Genomic DNA, 19,374 nt, shown 5'->3' with positions numbered 1-19,374 from the left:
AAGGAGGAAAGACGAACCACGAACGAGTGAAGCTGCTGCCAAGGAACAGAACTATATAGAAGAGTGGGGGATGAACTATGAATTAGGGGAGAGGAAAGGAAGTAGGGAAAGGAAGGTAAGACAGACCGAACTCAAGTGTAAGCGAAACCATGGAGCCGGGATTTGATGGATTAAATGTACGGATTGGCGCCAAGCGTAAACAAGGGATAAGTGTGAGAAGTTGGTCGTGTGTCCCATGCAACAGCGCCGGAGTAAGTCTGCTGACCTTTACTCCTCTTAGGGTCCTGGCTGTCTTGCAGTCTGAAGCCCTCTTCCTAAGATCCCAGGTCCATAGCCATGACTGTGCAGCTGTGCATGTCTCCTTCACGCAAGTGCAAGCCCCTGTTTACAAACCCTGCATCCGAGCAAGCCTTCTCCCTCTCTCCTGAGACCCAGGATTCGAGCCACGTTTCGGTCCCCTCATCCCGCGCCTCTCCTTTACTTCCCCCAGGAGCTTCAAGCAGTTCGCGACCTAGGGTTTCAATCGCAGTTGGGTCTTTGTTCCTTGCATATGATTCTTCCCTATCCCTCAGGAACGCGGTACAACCTGTATCGCTCTCCAGCCCACAGCTCCGCCGGCGGTGCCAGTTGCATGGCCAGCGTCAGGCACTGCACACCAGCCTCCCCCAGGGCCTCAAAGATGCCAGGTCGTTCCAGCCAGCGTTGCACCAGGGCAGCAGCGATCTGGGTCACCGGCAGCCAGCTCTGTCCCTGGCGGATCCCTGCCTCCGCCTTCCCCTCTCTGTCCGTGCCGCCTTCTGCTCCCCCCTCCGTGGTACCGTTCGGCTCATCCATCACAAGTGCCCAGGCTAACAGCTCCTTCATCAGCCGGGCTGCAGCCGCCTCCAGCTGGGCTGGGAACCGGGACCCCCGGGCGACAGCGGCAGCCGACCCGCTGAGTCGCCTCGTTAAGGCGGCGGAAGGGTTCCGTCTCTCCCGCGTGCAAGGCAGCAGGGCGCTCCAAGATGCGCTCGGGCTGCTGCCCGTCAAGACGCCAGCTGCAGCCTCCACCAGCGCGGGCGCGTGCTGCCGCAACACCTCGACAGTAATCAAGGCGCCGCTGCCGTTGATGCCGCCTGTGCCGCTACTGCCGCCAGCTGTGATGGTGTTGCTGTGAAGTAGTAGCAGCTCCGAAACCAGGGCAAATAAGGTTTCGGAGGTGCCATCCGTCAAGGCGTCGGGCGTTGCCAGGAGCTTTTGTGCCGCTTTCAGCAGCCCATTGATCGCTTCCGGTGAAGCGGCGAAAGCGGAGGAGAAAAGCGGCCCCAGAAGGCTGTTTTCGCTGCCGCTGGCAGTAGCACGACCGCCGCCACTAGGGCAGGCACCGCTGCCAGCACCAGTGCACGGCGCCGTTGTGGGTGTGCTGCTCCGTGTTGTTGTCGAGCCGGAGAAGCACGCCAACGCCAAGAGGAGCCGCAGGACACGCCAGGACTGATCCTCCCGCTGTGAAATTGGAAGGAGGCGCAGCAGCGGCAGCAGCGCTTCCACTGTGCCGCAGGACAGGGCTTGTTCCGCCGCTGCCTTAATAGCACCTGTCGCCATTACCGGTACCGGCAGGAGTACCTGTTCCAAGATGTCGAATGCGTACCAGGCGGCGAGTTTAATGGGCTGCAGCTGGGGGGAATTATCTATATCAAGCTTTGCATCGCTTTCGCTAGCTGCGACGCTGATGGCGCTCTCGTTGCTGGTTATGCTACTGCGGACGCCGGGCCCATGTGCTAGAGGGCAAAGGCAGCAGCCATGGCCGCCGCCTTCGGGATCGATGTTAACATCTTTTTTAGCTGTAGCAGTAGGCGCAGGTGGGGATGGAGGATGGAGTGGAGGCTGCCTTCGGCGGAGGGGAAGAGGCTCAAGCAGGAGATCCGTGAAGGTTCGGACTGCGCGGACCAGCGCCGGCACCGCGCCAGACTCCACGACGGCAGCAGCGGCCTTAGCACGGTCGGAGCTCCCGGAAAGGAGTCGGAGGACTGCCCCCAGCGCGGCAAAGACCTCGGGCCCGCGCTCAACTTCCCATCGGGCGCTTCTCGCCGGACTGGCGGCCATCAGCAGGGGCGGTAAAAAGAGGGGGTATTATGGAAATTCGAAGGTGTATACGCTATTTCGTGATTCAGTTGGTACTACATATGCTCGAGTACACCGGCAGGAGAAGGCACCGGCAGGGGAAGGCGGTCAGCGAGCCGAGCAATCGGCTCCCCGCAACTCCTTGCAGGTGCTTGGCCAACGTCCCAAAGCTCATGAAACTAATCTAACAGTTAATAAGGACAAATGTGCATTGTTAGGTAATAAACACAGAAGGAGCAAGGTAACTGTTCCGTGCGAGCAGGTAGCCCATATACTTGAATTTAGACTCATTATAGTCTCTAGAACTATGCAGGGCGCTTCCGACTAATGTAGATGGAAAAGGTAAGTTCAGGGGAAATTAAGAAACGGGGTAGAGCAGGGTCAAGCCAAGAGAGCAGGGGACGGAATACGGCGTCGACAATGCATGGACGACGATTTTGTTCTGAAGCAGTCAGGAAAGCTACTGATGATTTTGAGGCTACTTGTACTTCGGCTTCTTCATATTGTTTGGGACAAGGAGTGAAACCATTGTTCGGTGGAGACATTTCCGTGCAACCGAGTTCCGACAGAGCTCCACCGGTTTGTTGTCAGAAGCGCACTAAAAACAAGACGTTAGGAGCGTGTTGTAACCAGGTTTTTCAGCATGTCGGAGGCGGACGCGGTCAACGGAACGCTGGTGCGCAGTCCTGCTTCCAAATTGTCATCTTACCTCGAGAGTGAGAAACAAACATATCGGGTTTCGCCTTTCAGGCCGATACGGGTATTGATGAGGGTGATGCGCTTGACGCGACAAACGGCGAGATGGGACAGCTCGACGAGGAAGCGACTGCCCTCCTGAAAGAGCTCGAGGACTCCCAACTGGAGGTGCAACGTATGCTTGAAGCACAGCGTGCTCAGGCCCAAGAGCTGGGCGGCATGAAGGATCACCTGTCTGCGGAGGTGAGTCGTGGTTTGTTTCTGGAAACGGGCACAAAATCCCCATTTCCCCTCTACACATTGGATTCCGCATCCCAATGCTCACCCCGCCATCATTTCTCTCTCCTGCTTCTCCTCTCCTGCTTCTCTCTCCCCTCTACTTTTTGTACCTTCTGCTGTCCACATTACTTCCTAAACCTGTTCCTCTCCCAACCGCTTTCCCTGCCTCCTTCCCCTGCTCTTCCTCCTGCGCTTGACTTCCAGCCAGCTTTCCGGCCATCCCGTACAGTCCCCATCTATCGTCCTCCTCCTCCACCTTATCCTCCCTGCTGCGCTTCCCTTTACCTTTTCCTACTAATTATCTTTCCTCCTCACGCGCAGCTCCTTCAGCTCAAGGACGACGCCTGGAAGCTGCACCTCTTTGCGGAACTGGAGATGCTCAAACGGCAACTGGCCGCCATCAATAACCTTGATGCCGATCTGGACGCTATGGAGGCCAAGTTGGATGCGGAGGAGGGTGACCCAGATGAGGCTGCGTTCCAGGAGGCCTTGGCAGGTAAGAAGAGCCCGCCAAACGGCACAACAGGGAGCTGATACGCTGCCTCTCCCCTCCGCTTTACCTCCTCTCCATTTCTTGAACGCGCAGCAATCTTTCCGCCGACCCACATTGTTCTATCTCAATCCACATTAAGACCTCCAGTCGGACCTTACAGCCACGACTCAGAGTACAAAATAACTCAGGACATGAAAGTCAGGTTTTAAGGGGAACGGCTGGGTTTTACACTCTATTATTCGGGTGACGGCGGAGGGCGAGTGAAAGGGACGTTAATTCACGAATGCAACGAGCACCGTGTTTACCGTTGCTTACACCTCGACCAACTACCTTATGTCAAAGCGGCCACAGGTGCTCCTGTTTTGCTTCTGGTTTTCGCTTTACCAAGCTGTGTTGTTGTACACTGCATCGCAAAAACCCGCAAACCATACTACAGCAAAAATCCTTTGCCGCCGTCCCCGCACAGAGGCTCGCGCAGGCACGCAAGGCCTCTTGGCACGTCTGGGCGGTTCCACCAGCCGCCCGGCCAGGCCACTGCTGCCGACTGCAGATGGCGAGGACGCGGCTTCCACGTCCATGACGGGTGGCAGCGGTGGTGGCGCGGAGTCCAAAGCAGCTGCCGCGCCAGTTGGTGGTGCTGCCGATGCTGTTGCGGCTGCTGAGAAGGAGGACGAGGAGGTGGCGGGTGAGGCGGTGGAGGATGTGGAAGCGCTTCAGGAGGAGTTGGATGCGGAGCTAGACTCCATGATGAAGCAGCTGCAGGTAGGGGACGGCAGGACGAAGTGGAAGGCGGTTTGGGGGCCCAGTTTGTTTGTAGGGAGATGAGAGGTTCAGGCTCGAGGTGGGTTTAGCTGCTTTCATTTTAAACGGCTGTGCAAGATCGTACCTTAACACGCACCGCTTCATCATAACAAGCGCATGATTGGATACCCTCCATGACTTACGTTCTCGCTGGCCATCCTCGCCACTTTTCAAAGTCTTTGTTCGTGACCTTATCCCTATAGCTACTTCCAGTCCTTTCTAGCATCGCGTGCGTAACTTCCGGCCCCCGATTTGTCACCCTGCGCCGTTTCTTGATCAGGCCATCAAGGCCGAGTCCGCCATGGTTGCCGCACGCAAGGCCCAGCTGGAGATGGAGCTCATGCAGCTCATGCGGGACGAGGCGGACGACCTGACGTCGCAGCTGCGAGATTTGGGTGTCGGAAGCGGGGAGGGGGAGGGGCAGGCGGGGGCCAATGGCGGCGGCGAGACAGCGGCGGCTGAGGCAGCCGGAGGCGACGCCGCAGCACCGCCCTGATACTCGCATCCTGTAGTCATTGAGTCAATGTTTGTACTGGTAGGTAGGTAAGGAGCAGCACGCTATTTTGCCTGGTTTGGCTAAGTCGGCATCGCGCGCATGTGCGTTTGTCTGTGTATACCTGCATGTGGAAGTACTGGTTATGTATGTCGTCTTTTCTTTAAGAAGGCGGCTGTTCATGGGGCAGTTTTTGGTTGTGCGTCGGGCTCTGACGAGAACTTGAAAAGGGCGAGCAGGTCAAGGAGGACGAAGGCACTACAGGACTACAGAACATTTGGGCATATGTATTGGGTCGCAGTTTTGGGTGTACTTTGCATGTACTTTGCACGTTCTTCGAAAGTTTAAGTTCGAAGGATTTATTGAGGTCTAGGTCCTGCTTTTTCTTGAGAGGGCGCTGACCAGCACGTCGTTCTACGCTGAGGTTGGTCTGTGGTGATGTTAGGGTATTATTAGGTTTTACGCGGTGGGTCTGTGGTAAAATTTCAGTCTGTGCTGGTATGATGCGATTGATGTTATCGATGAGTATACCGGAAATTGCCTTAGGGCATTTCGTCACATGCTGCGGTCTGCGTGTTTCTGCAGGCATGCATGGCGGGAGGGACGGAGGGAAGGGAAGGGAACAATGCGTGTGAAGTTGTCATGATGATAGGCAGCAGCAGCAGGGGGCCCCGCGTTATTCTCGGGTGATCCAGCTCTGAGTATTTTAGTATTGGATTGGGATTGGGCTGGGCTGTAGTTCGCCTTTTATAGGAACACTGCACATGTCAGGAAGGCAACGGCATGGAAATGAGGTGGAGAGGTATGTACGCACGCACGCATGCATTGCAGGAAAGGCATACATGGTGTTTTAAGTTGGTGCAGATTGGATCTGGGGTTTTGCTCTAACCAGGGTGCCGCGGCGGCAGGTGAGGCCTACATGCGACTTCTCTATTAGATGGCGTGCTGGCAATCGCAGCGGCGGTGAGCAATCAATATGCTAATGCTCAAGAAGGGCGAAAATATGACACGCACTCAAGGGGACTGTTTTTTTCTGGGGGCTCTCCCGAAGCAGCCCAGCCTTTTTTGTGCCCATTCCTTGCCGGGCATGACGGGATGAGATTTCAGAGGCGGCTTGGCTAGGGCTTTTGCTTCTGCGCTTGGCTTTGATAGTGGACCAATGCGGGCGGCGGGCAGGGAGGGGATGGCACTAGCCGCTAAGAAAATTAGCTTAACTCTTGCAGAACACCTTTTTCCAATTTGGCGCATTCAACCCGGCCTCAGCACCACCTGGGAGGAGCCCTCGCTGTAATTTTTTAAACCCGAGCTGCTGCGCAGCTGGCAGCAGCAGTAAGAGTGGATATTTGCTGTACATTAAAAAATGTCTGTTCGTCTGCCTACCTGTTTGATGACATGCAAGCAATCGCCAGATTGCACGCAGTCCAACGGCGGCGAAGGGTGTATGCCACTGAGCCACATAGGAGAGGACACAGGAATCGTTCAAGGGCTTTTTCCACGAGGGAAGGGGGGTCCCATGACCCCCGTCGTATCGCAATCTACGGAACCCAGGTGTTCGCCGACTCAGGATATTTTAATACACATGCCTGCTGAAGTCCCGAGCTAGTGACGCTAGGATGGCTTGCGATAAGACCCCAGCGTGCGCTGTAAGCACTTGTAGCTGTCCTAGCTTCGCTGTAAGAGTTGCTTTCTGCATGTAAAACGAATGGCTCTTTATCTCACATGAGGTCAGGTTGCATTAATAGGTCACTACATCAAGACCAGACAGGCGCACGTCTTTTGTTTTTCTTAATGTTTCATCCGGGGAATAAAGGTTTCGCTCCATTCCAAACGCCCTTGCTCTGCCCATCCGCCCATACTCTCCCTTCTCAGGGGGGGTTTCCCGTACATTGCGGCACGTTTGCAGATTGCGGTGCAGCATTCGGCCCAAGCGGCCGCCGCCATCACTCGCCCATAACCCACAGCAGCTGCGCCGGCGCAGCACGCACCGTTCTCACCTCATCAGGCACACATTCCAAATCGGCCAGATGAATCCACAGCGTCCCACAGCGGCGGCCTTATGTACATCTTACCTATCTTGCAATGTTTTTTCCCACATCGGGATCGTTCATCAGTCGGTTCGAAATAATGTCCCTGCCGGAGATACTCATCGCGGCGGCCGGCAGGCGGCAGCTAAGGTAGTGCACGAAAACAGCACAAAATTCCAGGTCCACTGGTTGCTACAAGTTGGTAGCTAGGCCCGCGAAGGCGGGAATTTCACTGCGGATTTGTACCAAAAATCCGCAAAAATTGGTTTGCTAAATAAAAGACTCCTCCAGAGTTTCATCCAAGCGCAATGCGGTGAAGTGGGTAATTCAACGAAGGCTGCTATTCCTGCTGCGTGCCGATGGTGCTCGAAGCCTCCATTGCTTGGGGTAGGGTGTACCTGCTTGTGTAGTCTTCAAAAGGACCCTCGATGCAGCAAACCTGAAATGCCACCCGAGCCTTCACATCCACAATACCCACGTCTGACAGCGCCTGCTCCACTGGGGCTTAAAGAAAAACAACACGAATTTGCAAAGTATACGACGGTAATGCAAGCCTTCGGGAAGATGAAAAAGCTTGGCGTGGTATACCAGCCAGGAAGTTATTATGACCCATCGCGAGCTACTTCACTGCACCACATACGCGCACACACGCAGCGATGGAACATTACTATAGCCGCTTGCATGCCACTACCCAAGCCACTAACCCACATATTTGCATGCACAAAGAAAAACACGTATCTACCTCCCGGCGGCCCCCCCCCACACACAATCATCATCCAAAGCCCAACGAGTTTACCCTCGAACTCGCCCATGCGTCCCTGGCCGTCCAGCCGCCGACCCCGATTAGCCAATCGGGCTCCCCCCTCGCACCACCCTCATAAGGTTCTTGTCCCCCCCCCTCGCCATTCCCATCTCTCCATGCTGGTCCGATACATCTCAAAACACGTCACGATAGCATATCTACGTTACTGCCACGAAAGCGTTCTTGTGCTGGTCTAAAAGCGGTTCTGGTTTCCGGCTGCGTAGCCAGTCATCAGTTAATCACAGGCGGCAAGGCTTCCGCCGTTGCTGCTGTTGCTGCTACTGGTTCTGAAACTGATGATACTGATACTGATACTGATAATGCTGCTACTGCTACTGCAGCTACTGCTATTGTAACTGTTACTACTGCTGTTGCTGCCATTGCCACTGCTGTTGCTGCCATTGCCATTGCCACTGCTGCTGCTGCTGTTGTTGCTGTTGCTGCTGCTGTTGCTGCTGCTGTTCATGATGATGATGATGATACTTATGATGATAATATCTTGGGTACTATTAGGCGCTATCGCAATCTCGCTGCCCTATCCTGACGTGGCTTTACCCTTGGTTGTGGTGGTTGTGGTGCTGGAGGTGGAGGTAGTGGAGGTAGTGGTGATGGTGGTGATGGTGGCGATGGCTGAGGATGAAGGAACTAAATTCTCGTTGCCGTGGGTTACTGACGGTACGTCACCACTACCACCATTACCATCACTACCATCCAGCAGTGCTTACGGGGGGGGTTGGGGCTCCTCCAGCCAGAATGTTTCCATGGGTCTGTCCGTGGCGGGCGATGGGCGACGGGGCAAACAAGAGTGCGGAGCAATACATATTGGCTGGGGATGTGAGGATACGTCGCGATACACATACACGCTTACGAACAAACATACGAGAACGAGAATACGGGTTTGGCACTACTGGTAGCGCGCGACTATTGCCTCCGGGAGATCCCGGGATCGATACCCATTAGGGTCAAAATCCTTCCGATGGTGGAATACGTCCGCAATACGCTACTAGTTGATGGACGGTGGTGACCTGGGATAAAGTTAACCTGCGAGCCGACTAGGAATGGAGTTGGGCTGCTGTCGACCCGGCAGATTCCGTTGGATGCTGGTGATCGGTGCGGAACCTGAGCGATCCACTGAGAAGTTGACTAGGGTGACTGGATGAGGGTGCCCCGAAATACCGGGGAAGGCAGGGTTTCGCAGGGTAGCTGCCACTTGCGAAGATATACCCCCCTGTTTCACACATCATACGAGAACATATCCACATACACACTCCCAGAGACCCTTTTCTTTTTCATTGCCCTGTGTGGCCTCTTAAATCTAGTAGTGCTCTTGGGCTGTACGATATCAGCAAACACATACAGACATGTAGACAGACATGCATGCATGACATTGGAGGTCTTAACCACGGATACGATACACCCCCATCCCATGCAGGATCAATCCTCACCCCTTGCCCTTGATCTGCCGTACGCCACGGCTAATCTGCGTCAGCTCCGGCCATTGCTCCGAAACCAGGGCCGCGAACGCCGTACTGCAATGCACCCGATCCGCCTCACTGTTCGCCTCCATGCGCGCCGCCGTGTTAACTGCATCCCCAAACAAACAGTATCGCCGGTTCAGGGTGCCCACAACAGATCCCACCACAGGGCCGCAATGAAGCCCCACGCGGATGCGCAAGGTGCCCAGCTCAGGACGGGCAGGATGCACAGGGAGGGACTTGGCAGCGCGTACGGCAGCGAAGGCGAACTGCGAGACGAGGCGGGAGTGTGAATCGGGTTGCGGCCAACGCAAATTGCCGACGGCCAGGTAGGCGTCGCCCACCGTCTCCACCTGGGGTAAGGTGTTGGTGGTGGTGTTGGTTTCGGAGAGGGGGCGGCGGGTAAATGGTTCGACGTGTGGAGCTCCAGGGCGTGGGGTAAATATGGAGAGGTGAGTAGTAAGGAGGAAAGGCAGGAGAGAGAGATGGCAATAAACTGGGGAACAGGACTGGACGGGATGGGTATGGCGTGGGGTACGGAAGGGAAAGAGGGAAATGTGCTTATAAAAGATGTTGGAAGGGGAAGGGACGGGAGGGGAAAAGGTTTGTAGAAGGCGTTATAGCACATGCTGGTTTGTCCTGGTCTGGGATTACTACGGCTTGGGTGCGTATCTCATCGCATACACGTAACGAGGCGCTTTCTTTTACTTCTCGTTCGGAGGCTTGATAAGAAGTTGATCAGCAAGGACAGTCACAATAGCTGGGCCATGTCTTGACTGGCTTGGTTAAAGCGTACGGCATGGCGCAAATCAAAATCACAGGTGGCGTTACAGTGCCGTACCTTGAAGAGCCGGAGCTGTCGAATCAGGTCATCGAATTTCGAGTATAGTCTGTGCATCAGGTCCATCACTTCGTACGGCTGCAGCTGTTCGCATAGCGTCGTGTAGCCCACGACGTCTGTATGTCCGTACGTGTACGATACGTGTGGTACGAAGAACAGAGGGTAGGGGCAGGCGCCGGGGGGTTGACGGGATGGCCGGGAGGGGCTTAGGACGGAGGCGTGCGAGGTGCAGCAGCAGGAGGGAGGATGAATGTCCTTCCTAGGGTAAGCGACTGTAAAAAATTGCGTTGGATTGTATTTTCATGTATTTGCATGCAAAACCACCGTACTTAACTGCCGTACGCTCATTCATTCCTAGCTATGCCTGTTATATTGCACCTCTACTGGTGACCAAAGCAGGCCAGTATCACATCATCAGGTGTTCATGTAAGGCGTTTTTCATTCCCTGTTTTTCAAAATCACAAAGGTAGCTCGTACTACCTTTGTGAGGCCGAGCACCGGCGGACGGATATGCACGGCGTACACCAAAACACACACCTTCGTTCGTACACACATGCATGCATGCATACATACGTACGTACATGCATAGATATCCAACCCTGCCCAGGCTGCAGCCAAATCAGAGCTCACCCGAGAAGAAAATTGAGACGCACTCGAAGCGCTCGGGCTGCACGGCCTCGCCAGCTCGCAATGCATGGGCGACCTGTGCGCCGCGTCAATGTGCGTATGTATGTATGTAACTGTATGCGGACATAAGCAGATACCATTCCAGGATGAAACATGAATATTGAAGTTCCACTTATTCATTAATGAAGTCAAGATCAATCCGTAGGAGCCGCCGGCGAAGCTAAGCTAAGCTAGGGGCATCTCACTCGTACAGCTGTGCATTACAACCCCCCTGCCCCACAACCAATCCGTCGTATAGCCACCCTCGCGTGCCATGTCAAGAAGACGCACCTTTGGCGGAAAAAGATCGAAAAGGAGGTCGTCTGGCGCAATCAGGTGCCTGCCATGGCGCGAGTGTACGGCGAAATAATGACGAAGTACGGCAAAGTACAATCGGCACTTGCATGGGTCTATCGTACAGGTAGGACAACGAGAATAATATAAATGCATGCATGTTGGTAATCAACCAGCGGATGGCATGTGAGTGAGTGAGTGAGTGAGTACTCCAGTCACAGATTTGGTACAGTACGGCAATGTCAAATTTTGTGGAGTGTGGGAGCTACTGTACTATTACTTGCCATGATACCTCGGAGCGTGTCGTACACACCCGGAAATTAGGAAATGGCCGACCCGACCCCAAATGCGATCTAAATAGCTCATTATCAAAAGACCCAAGCACGGGAAGCTTCCTGCCGTACAGAACCGTCGCGCTGATGATGTGATGAGCCTAACAAAGCCGTGATGTGGAAATGAGGACGTCACTCGGCTTTGTATGTCCGTGATGTGTCATGGCAAGTACGGCAATAGAAGCCCTCACCGCTGCAGGGCCGACACGTCCACCGGCGGACCCGAGGGGCCCAGTCGGAGACTGTACGATCGCCGACTCGCCGCCGTGGGGGCTGTCCTGCGTCCCGCCGCCAGACCGGCCGCCGCCGCCGCCGCCGCTGCGGCCGCCGTCGCCGTCATTCGAGCTTGACCGCCCTCCTCTGGCCCTGCCGTACCTGCCGTACCAGTCACGGCATGGTCACTGCTGACACGCCCGCCTAAATTGCCAATACCGTGTTTCGCCTCCAGGGACATTGCCGTACCGCTTCCAAGACTGGCACAGGCACGAGCGATGCCAGCCAAGCCGAGACCTCCGGAGAGCGCTAATCGTACACGGGACTCCAGTACGGCGACTACGGCACTGAACGACGGTCGCTCCGATGGTACGGGATGCATACAGGCGCGCACCAGCTCCCCAATCTCAGGGCACACGAGATCCAGGGCTTGTTGCATCAAGGCATCAAATTGTTGCTGCTGCTGTTGCCGCTGCTGCTGCACCGTTTGAAGCAATCTTGCAGTCTGCGGCTGCTGCTGGTTCTGATTCTGATTCTGGTACTGACGCCGACACTGCTGCAGCTGCTTCTCCTCCATGGATAATGAGCGCCGTAGAACTGGAGGTCTCCGTACAAAATCTACGACAGCCGCGCTCAGATCGCCGGCCCACGTGCTCTGCTTGCGGTACTTGCTGTCCTGCAAACCGGTGCTACCCCTATCCGCGGCAGCACCCCCGAATGTGGCCGTATCCTTCGCTGCGTTTGCGCCTGCGTCCGTACCCATGCCTGTGTCCGTACCCATGCCTGTGGTACTCCCCACGGTTCCGAATGTCAAGTTCTCGGCGGCGGCGGCGGCGGCGGCGGCGGTGGCGGCGGCGGACCGTTCGGGGGTATCGGGCGGAGCGCTGGCTTCGGATGGTGCATGCGAGGCGTACGCTGCGCCCTCGCTGAGTCGCGCTGTTCCCGACACACCTAAGAATAACGTCCCCAAAAGACGGCCGTACTCAAGCACGTCTTGGGGTCTACTGCGAATGCCCACGTTTCCTCCCGATGCCGTGGTGGCGGCAGCGGTGCCGCTTCGCGCCCATGCGTCAATCTGACCCCGAGATGCCCCCGACGGCTCCATGTCATACCCGAAAATTGGCTGTTGAGGGGTTGAGAGAGGTTCGTTCGACGCTGCGTCCACGAGGACGACCTGGTGGGCGGATTGCGGCGACGTCGGTGTACGGCAGTGGCTGCTGGTGGCGGCCCCGCCGCCGCTGCAGTTCGGGTGCAGTAATTTGAGGGTAGGGAGGCCGGCGAGGCCGCTGCTGGAGTGGTGAGGCGGCGTTTTGGCTGTGAACGTGGCCGCTGCCACGGCGGCGGTGGTGGTAGCGGTGGCGGTGGTGGTAGCGGTGGCGGTGGTGGTGACCGCAGCGGTGGCGGTGGCAGCCGCCGACGCCACGGCGTATGTTGGATCGAGATTCACGAGCCGGAGAAATATGTGCGGGTTGAAGTGTTTGTCGATGATAATTCTGGAAGCTTCCAGAGGGCCCGCGATTATTGGCGGCTCCTGCGCCATTGCGTAAGACAAACACAGCAGCAAGCGGGACCTGTTGAGCAGTGCACGTACGAGCAGCCGTACCCCGTATCCCTCCAAAAGGACGTCTCGGGCAGTCTGTACATGCCTAGATGCCACGATTTGGGCGGTGCGTTAATGCATAAGATCCGCTTCGTTCGTTTATTCCTCTTCACACTTAAGCAGGAGACGAAGTTGTTCCGTACGGGGCCCTTTTCCCGGGACAACAAACCGGTCAGGTTACCATTAACAACTGCCCCCGACTAGGTCATGAGCATGTTGGCACCCCTAAGCGACCTGAGCGTGAAGGTACGCCAGCCCCTCCGCCACTCCCTGCGCGATGCCAATCTTCGTCATCAGCGGTAGAGGCACCGTCTCGTTTTCTATCAGCTGCGACAGGTCCCCCAGCTCGTACCACTGCAGTACAGATTGGGACATGTACGACCATGCAATTGAAAGTATATACCTGTACAGCGACCGTTGAGCATTTTTCAGCAAAATTGATGCCAGCGCGGCATACACAGTGGCGTCCGTACAAATTGTAGGCAGGTATATTATTTCCCACCATCATCATCATCATCATCATCCCTATAAAGAGCAGGTGGTACGATATTTTCCACGTTATCTGCATCAGCGACCGGCGGGCATGGTAGCATACTGGCTACGGCCTTGCTATGTGAAACTGTAGGACAGTTGGTTTGTCCGGTGACGTACCTGCCGTACCACGACAGGCACCGTGCCGCCGCCCTCGAGAAGCCCAGGCCATTCCCATGCAATCCCCAATACGGGACAAATGGTGGGGTGTTGCAGCCGCATCGCCCGCCACACCAGCGCTATATACATATGCAGCGAAGCGGTGATAACAGCAGCGGAAAAGCAGCGAAAATGGCAAGAGTTAGTACTACTGACATCTTCAGTCAAGCGTATCAGAGCAGCAACAGCAACAGCCCTATTACAACCGCGTCTTTTATGTCACCTCCTGTCAAGACACGGGACATTGGAACTCGATTTCACTTTCGCGCAACGCCATTATAATTTTGTACAAATAATAAAATAAAATTGTAGTAATCATGATAACAATAATTATTAATAAATTTATAAGAAATGTATTAATTACATTTATTATAAGTTTGTGCTCACCTGCTATCTGCTTGCGGCTTCGCTTATAGGCGAATCCCATAGAGTTCTGTCCACATGCACCGGCTGCTACTGCTACTGCTATTGCTGCTGACCCCGCTTTCGGGGCATTACTGCGAAATTTGCTCCATTTCAGCGAGTCCGACTGTAATTGCTGCTGCTGCTGCTGCTGCTGCTGCTCCTCCGGCAATCGTGCCCCAGTCGACAGCGGAAGTGGTGAGTACGACAGTGGTGGCGGACGGGCTGAAGACGGCAGCGGTGACGGCGAGGACGAGGTCGAGGAGGCCACCAATAGCTCCGTGGCTACCACGAGCTTGACGCGCGTGCCTCGGTAGACTCCTTCGCCGGCCTCGAACGAGCCGTCCACATTCCTGGCAGGGGCCATATCGACCTGCTCGGCACATACAGCATAATCATTGTTAATTTAACAATACAATACATATATTAAGACGTATATTAAGACGTATATTAAGACGTTCTTGCAAAATGCTGTGCAAGTTGCGGGTGCATTCGAGAAACAGCTGTAACGGAAAGATACGTATATGGCAATGCATGCGACTGCCGTGAAATTTCACAGAACCCTTCAAGGGTCGTCAAATTTTCATGCTTTGATCATCGTCACGTAATACAACTTTACGCGGTTACCGCAAGATGACTTCACAAGCAGGTCGACGGCAATCAAACTTTCAAATCCGTCCGAGCGCAGAGCGCCGGTCATGTGGCCCTGAAACGCAGCAAACCCTACTAGAAAGCCTGCAATACTCTGTTAATTTCGCACCGACCGCGACGTCTGCAGGGTTGATCTCGACCTCCAGCTCCAGCCGCAGGCGCGGCCGTAGCCAGCGCCACCAAACCGTTAGCAGTAGCCCCAGGCAGAGGCAGCCGCAGCAACAGACCAGGGTTATGGTCACTGCACCCGCTGTGCTAGAAACCCAAGCCGGACTGTGATTTTTTTGTTGCGATGATGGCGACGGTATCGGCATTACTAACCGCTGCTCAGCCACGTCCAACGGAACCACAACTGCCAGACGGTTGTTGAGGACCTGCAGCAGGCAGGTGGTTAAGGCGGGTGGAAAACTGACCCCGTAACGCTTTAGGGAAACGAGAAATCCCCGCTCCCAGTGGACGGTCCTTAACGGCCCTAGATTGCCTTGTTAGTTGTACGACAAACGCCCGAACTTCTGCGTCGTACACGACATCCGTACTCGCACCCTACACGAACCGTACCTGTGTAACAACCGCGGGGTGGTAAACGTTTTGACGGTAATGATTGAAACCTATGGGCCCGAAAAAGGTCTCCATGCGAAGTGCGCTGAGCGTGTTTCGCAGCATATGTGACCCGCTGACGTTGGCATAGTAGACGCCGCCATCAGCCCGGCAGGTTAAGGCTCCGATTTCCCACATAAAGCCGTCGGCTGTAGCATTACTTAAACCACCAAGATCGCATGACTCAATAGTGCGCTGCAACGCCGTCAATAAGACGTAGCCGCTGGCGGCGGCGGCGGCGCTGAAGTACGACGCCTCCATCCCGGTTGTGGCAGAGAAGTCGGCGGCAAACTCCGCTGCCGTACCGAAAAAAGGATCCGCGTAAGGGAGGGTTGGCATCCATTGTACGGTTGTCAGGGCGTACTCACCGTCGCCTCCCTGTGCGCAACGGTCAGATCAGTATAGTACGGCACCCCGGTACGGCAACGAGGATGATAGCCGAGAGGTGCATAAGGATGGTACCAACATTACATTTACTTTCGTAGACGTGTGTATTCATGTGATATGACAGGTTCAGATTTCAGGAGTCTGTTGAGAACTGTGTGCATGTTTTGCTGCGACAGGTGGAAAGCCGTGCCTGTACCCATTGGAAGAAAGCAGGGAAGCTTCTAGAAAGATGACAAGGGAAAACGACATCGCTAAGAAGATTCGGAGAATACCACGAAGGGCACCATGCCATGGCATTACCCAACACTTGATCAGCTGCCCGTTCAGCTGCCCCCTAATGGCCGGGCGTACGGCATAAAAACACAGAAGAATTTCAGATGCACGCGGCAGGAGTGCCTTCATCCCCTCCTGTCCCGGCCGCAGACACGTCAAACACACCACGCACCAAGTACGACAGGAAGTCCAAGACGTTCCCGTACGACGCTAGCCACATCGCCGACAAACGACGGCCAGTGGCGTGGAGGGCGCGTACGAGGTGAGATGAGTACTTCATCTCATCACACGCCACAAGCACGTCTGGCTCATAACTTGCGATGGTGGTAGCTGTGGGCCGGCGGACGATGGCAGTTGGCAGTTGGCAGTTAGAAGTTGGAGTTCAAAGTATAAAAGCATGCCCACAAAACGTTCAACGCATATGACCACCGCTTTGGAGCGATGGTTGTACAGCGCCCAAACTGCGCCCAAATTGCCCCCAAACTGTGAGGCTGCGAGGCACAGAGCAGTACTGTGCAGTTTGGGGCAGCCAGCCACCTAAACCACCCACCAGTTTGCTCCCAAAATCCGGGCCGCATCGCTTGGCTCTCTGTATAATTGACCGTGACGACAGCTCCGAAGCCCGGCCGAAGTTCCCCCAGCGGCAACATCTGCCGTATTGCGCCAACACAAAGCTGCACGTGCAGCGCAGAATCCGTCGAGTAAGCCACTGCGACACGGCGCAGGCCGCTGAACGCCATCGTGCGTAGTACGGCACCCGTATACATGCTGGCTGGCGTGAAAAGGCCGAAGACGTTCGGCAGGTCCAGAAGGTACACTGAGTCACGTGCCGTACAGCAATGCAGCAGCAAGCGCCCAGCGGCATTTGCCTGCACCGAGTCTTCCTGTGCGGTGATGCCGTTGCCCCCCAGAAGGAGGTGAGCAGGCTGCTGCTGATTCGCCGGGTCGGTGGCGCTGCCATCGCCGCCGCCTTTAATTAGGGAATCCATCGCGGTGGCGCGTCCGGCGTCTGTGCAGTTATGGGTCACCAAGCGGAAGTCTAATCGTAAGGTGAAGTTGCGCCCCGCGGCATCTGTGACTGGGGGCAGCGGCGGCTGACGCTCCAGCCATTGGAAGAAGTACTGGTAGCCGCGGGCGGTTTGTTCGTAAAGCTCGGTGCAGGGGCCTGCGATTTGGGTTAGAAGGTATTGCAGCGGCATGTTGTGAGGATACGGAAGAATCATTTTGTTGAATTTTCAATTGGTAGGGTTGACATACTGATATAATATGCGTGCGAGTCATGGAGAGGGAGAGGGTTTGCCACGGACTTGAAATGTCAGGAGGTTGAGCTGTTAGCCTTCTCCAGTCGCCGGCCAGAGTACTCATCTCAAATTATTTTATGACGAAATTGTTTAAGTCTATTAAACCATCTGTTACAACGCACCATCCCGGCCGATGGACGCCCCCACGCGAAAGGTCAGCACTTGGTCCCCCAGCGATGGAGAAATACTTATCAATAAAACAATGAAAATTGTAATTACAGTTGCTGAGATCGGCTGGCATTGGAGTTGGAGGGCAAACACTTGGGATTGGGCTTTACGCATTTATTGTCCTTGATCGACACAGAGCAATTTGCAAGCAATGCTCCCAGACTGATATGGGCTGCAGTTCAGGAAAGGTTCCAGTATAAGCGCCTGTGGCACGCGAGGTCGACCTAACATAGTAGAGGTTGCGGTTAAGTCGCAGCGACCTTGCCCGTCGGATTTTCCTAAGGCAAGCCGCGGCTTTGTGCTATGTAAGCATTTATTAGACACGAGCATTGAAATTTGGCATAGTGAGAACTTGCTTTCAACACCAATAAACAACTTGATAACATTGACGAACAATAACTCTACAAAACTTATCTGATTAACTATTGCAGCATTCATTAAACTTTACAGGTACATGTGCAAAAATTGTTCGCTTTACTTTAGTACTGCAGTGAGTTGGGTGCTGGACTCATACAACGCAGTTTCTCCCACGGATTTAAGTTAATATGTAAGCCTACCGTTCATAATCTGTTTAAGAAGCTAGAAAGGTATGTTTGGCGGTAAACGTCGGCTTCCGACTGCGAGCTTATGGCCCCTATGGCGGAAAGAGACAAGGTCTTTTGCTTCATTCGGGCTAAAATGAAATATGTCGCTTTGAATTTATGTGGTATGGCTACATGCTGCCAAAGACTTGGTGCAATTGTGAGTCAGCGTTTATTGCAAGGTAGACACAACGGCGGAAGTTTCAAGGCTCGGTGCATAACCTGCTGAATAACAATAGATAGCATCCATGGATGTAACTCAAATAAAGCAACTGCCTTTTCCTTGTGCGAAGCAGGTGGTAGGATTTCAGTGGCTTTACTAAGCATCCGTACCTTCGGTTACCTACAATGTTTGGACGCCTTACGCTTATCGGATGCCATAAAATAAATATTACCAGTAACGCCACTGGTTAATCTTGAATCGCTTGGGCTTACGAGTACCGTAAGCTTGCAACACAAGAACGCCGAACGTCGAGCAACCGGTGATGCGAATTTGTCATGCTGTGGATCAGCTGTCAGACTGCAAGTCTTTGCAACTATGAGCAGGATTATGGCCTAGCGCTGCCCCTTCTTCCCTAGCGGTTACCATGTCTGGCAGCTTCGACGTAGTTTTTCGGAACCCCGCATATCTCTCCATCACCGTTGTGCACATTTGCAGCGTCCCGGGTGCATCTAATGAATTGAACCGCTAATGCGAATTGATTAATTGATGAACGGAAAGAGAGCGCCTTCAGCGAGCAGCGACGTCGGAAAGCAAGGCCCGATGACTCCTCCTCACACCGATGCACGCACTATTGCATCCTTTCTGAAAACTTGAAGATCAATTATCCCTTTTGGTCAGGGCCGAAATGCGCAGTCTAAAGTATATTTCGCGTTGATCATTATTGCCGTGGTTATTTCCCGTTACTTTTGATCAATACGAAACGCTATAGGACCATAAATGCGAGGTGTTCTTTTAAAAATGAAAACTCCACTTCCAGATCAGACGTCAAACAAACACACACACACACACACACACACACACCCTCTTTCTCACACACTCATGGAGAGAGATGGGGGGGTGAGAGGGAGAATTTGACGACCTGAAAATCTGATGACGGCGTTAAAGTGTCCTTTCGGCTGCGAAGCAAAGTGCAATCAACCCTAAAACCTTAGGGAACGGTGAAGTCGTGAAGACCTTGCGATGTCCTGGGACTGGGGCGACGGGTTCTTCGC

General features: G+C 54.5%; 3 protein-coding genes across 3 annotated transcripts; 1 reads left to right on the top strand and 2 right to left on the bottom strand.

Moving 5' to 3' along the window:
* Window positions 1-561: 561 nt before the first annotated feature.
* Window positions 562-2,082, bottom strand: VOLCADRAFT_94340 (uncharacterized protein; the record flags this gene model as incomplete). The annotated part of the gene is made up of 1 exon (XM_002953439.1): window positions 562-2,082. The coding sequence occupies one exon, from the start codon at window positions 2,080-2,082 to the stop codon at window positions 562-564; it is 1,521 nt and encodes a 506-aa protein (XP_002953485.1).
* A 628-nt stretch (window positions 2,083-2,710) lies between these two features.
* VOLCADRAFT_106008 (uncharacterized protein) lies at window positions 2,711-4,865 on the top strand (the record flags this gene model as incomplete). The annotated part of the gene is made up of 5 exons (XM_002953528.1): window positions 2,711-2,776; window positions 2,851-3,039; window positions 3,397-3,571; window positions 4,035-4,330; window positions 4,650-4,865. The coding sequence occupies exons 1-5, from the start codon at window positions 2,744-2,746 to the stop codon at window positions 4,863-4,865; spliced, it is 909 nt and encodes a 302-aa protein (XP_002953574.1). The 5' UTR covers window positions 2,711-2,743.
* A 4,264-nt stretch (window positions 4,866-9,129) lies between these two features.
* Window positions 9,130-10,707, bottom strand: cyc13 (guanylyl and adenylyl cyclase family member; the record flags this gene model as incomplete). The annotated part of the gene is made up of 3 exons (XM_002953438.1): window positions 9,130-9,516; window positions 10,005-10,120; window positions 10,635-10,707. Coding segments are annotated over 3 exons (576 nt in total), but the record flags the coding sequence as incomplete, so codon positions are not given.
* Between the last annotated feature and the right edge of the window lie 8,667 nt (window positions 10,708-19,374).

This window comes from Volvox carteri (genome assembly GCF_000143455.1).
Source record: "Volvox carteri f. nagariensis unplaced genomic scaffold VOLCAscaffold_36, whole genome shotgun sequence".
Classification (NCBI taxonomy): Eukaryota; Viridiplantae; Chlorophyta; class Chlorophyceae; order Chlamydomonadales; family Volvocaceae; genus Volvox; species Volvox carteri.
This window is presented reverse-complemented; position numbering and strand designations above follow the sequence as displayed.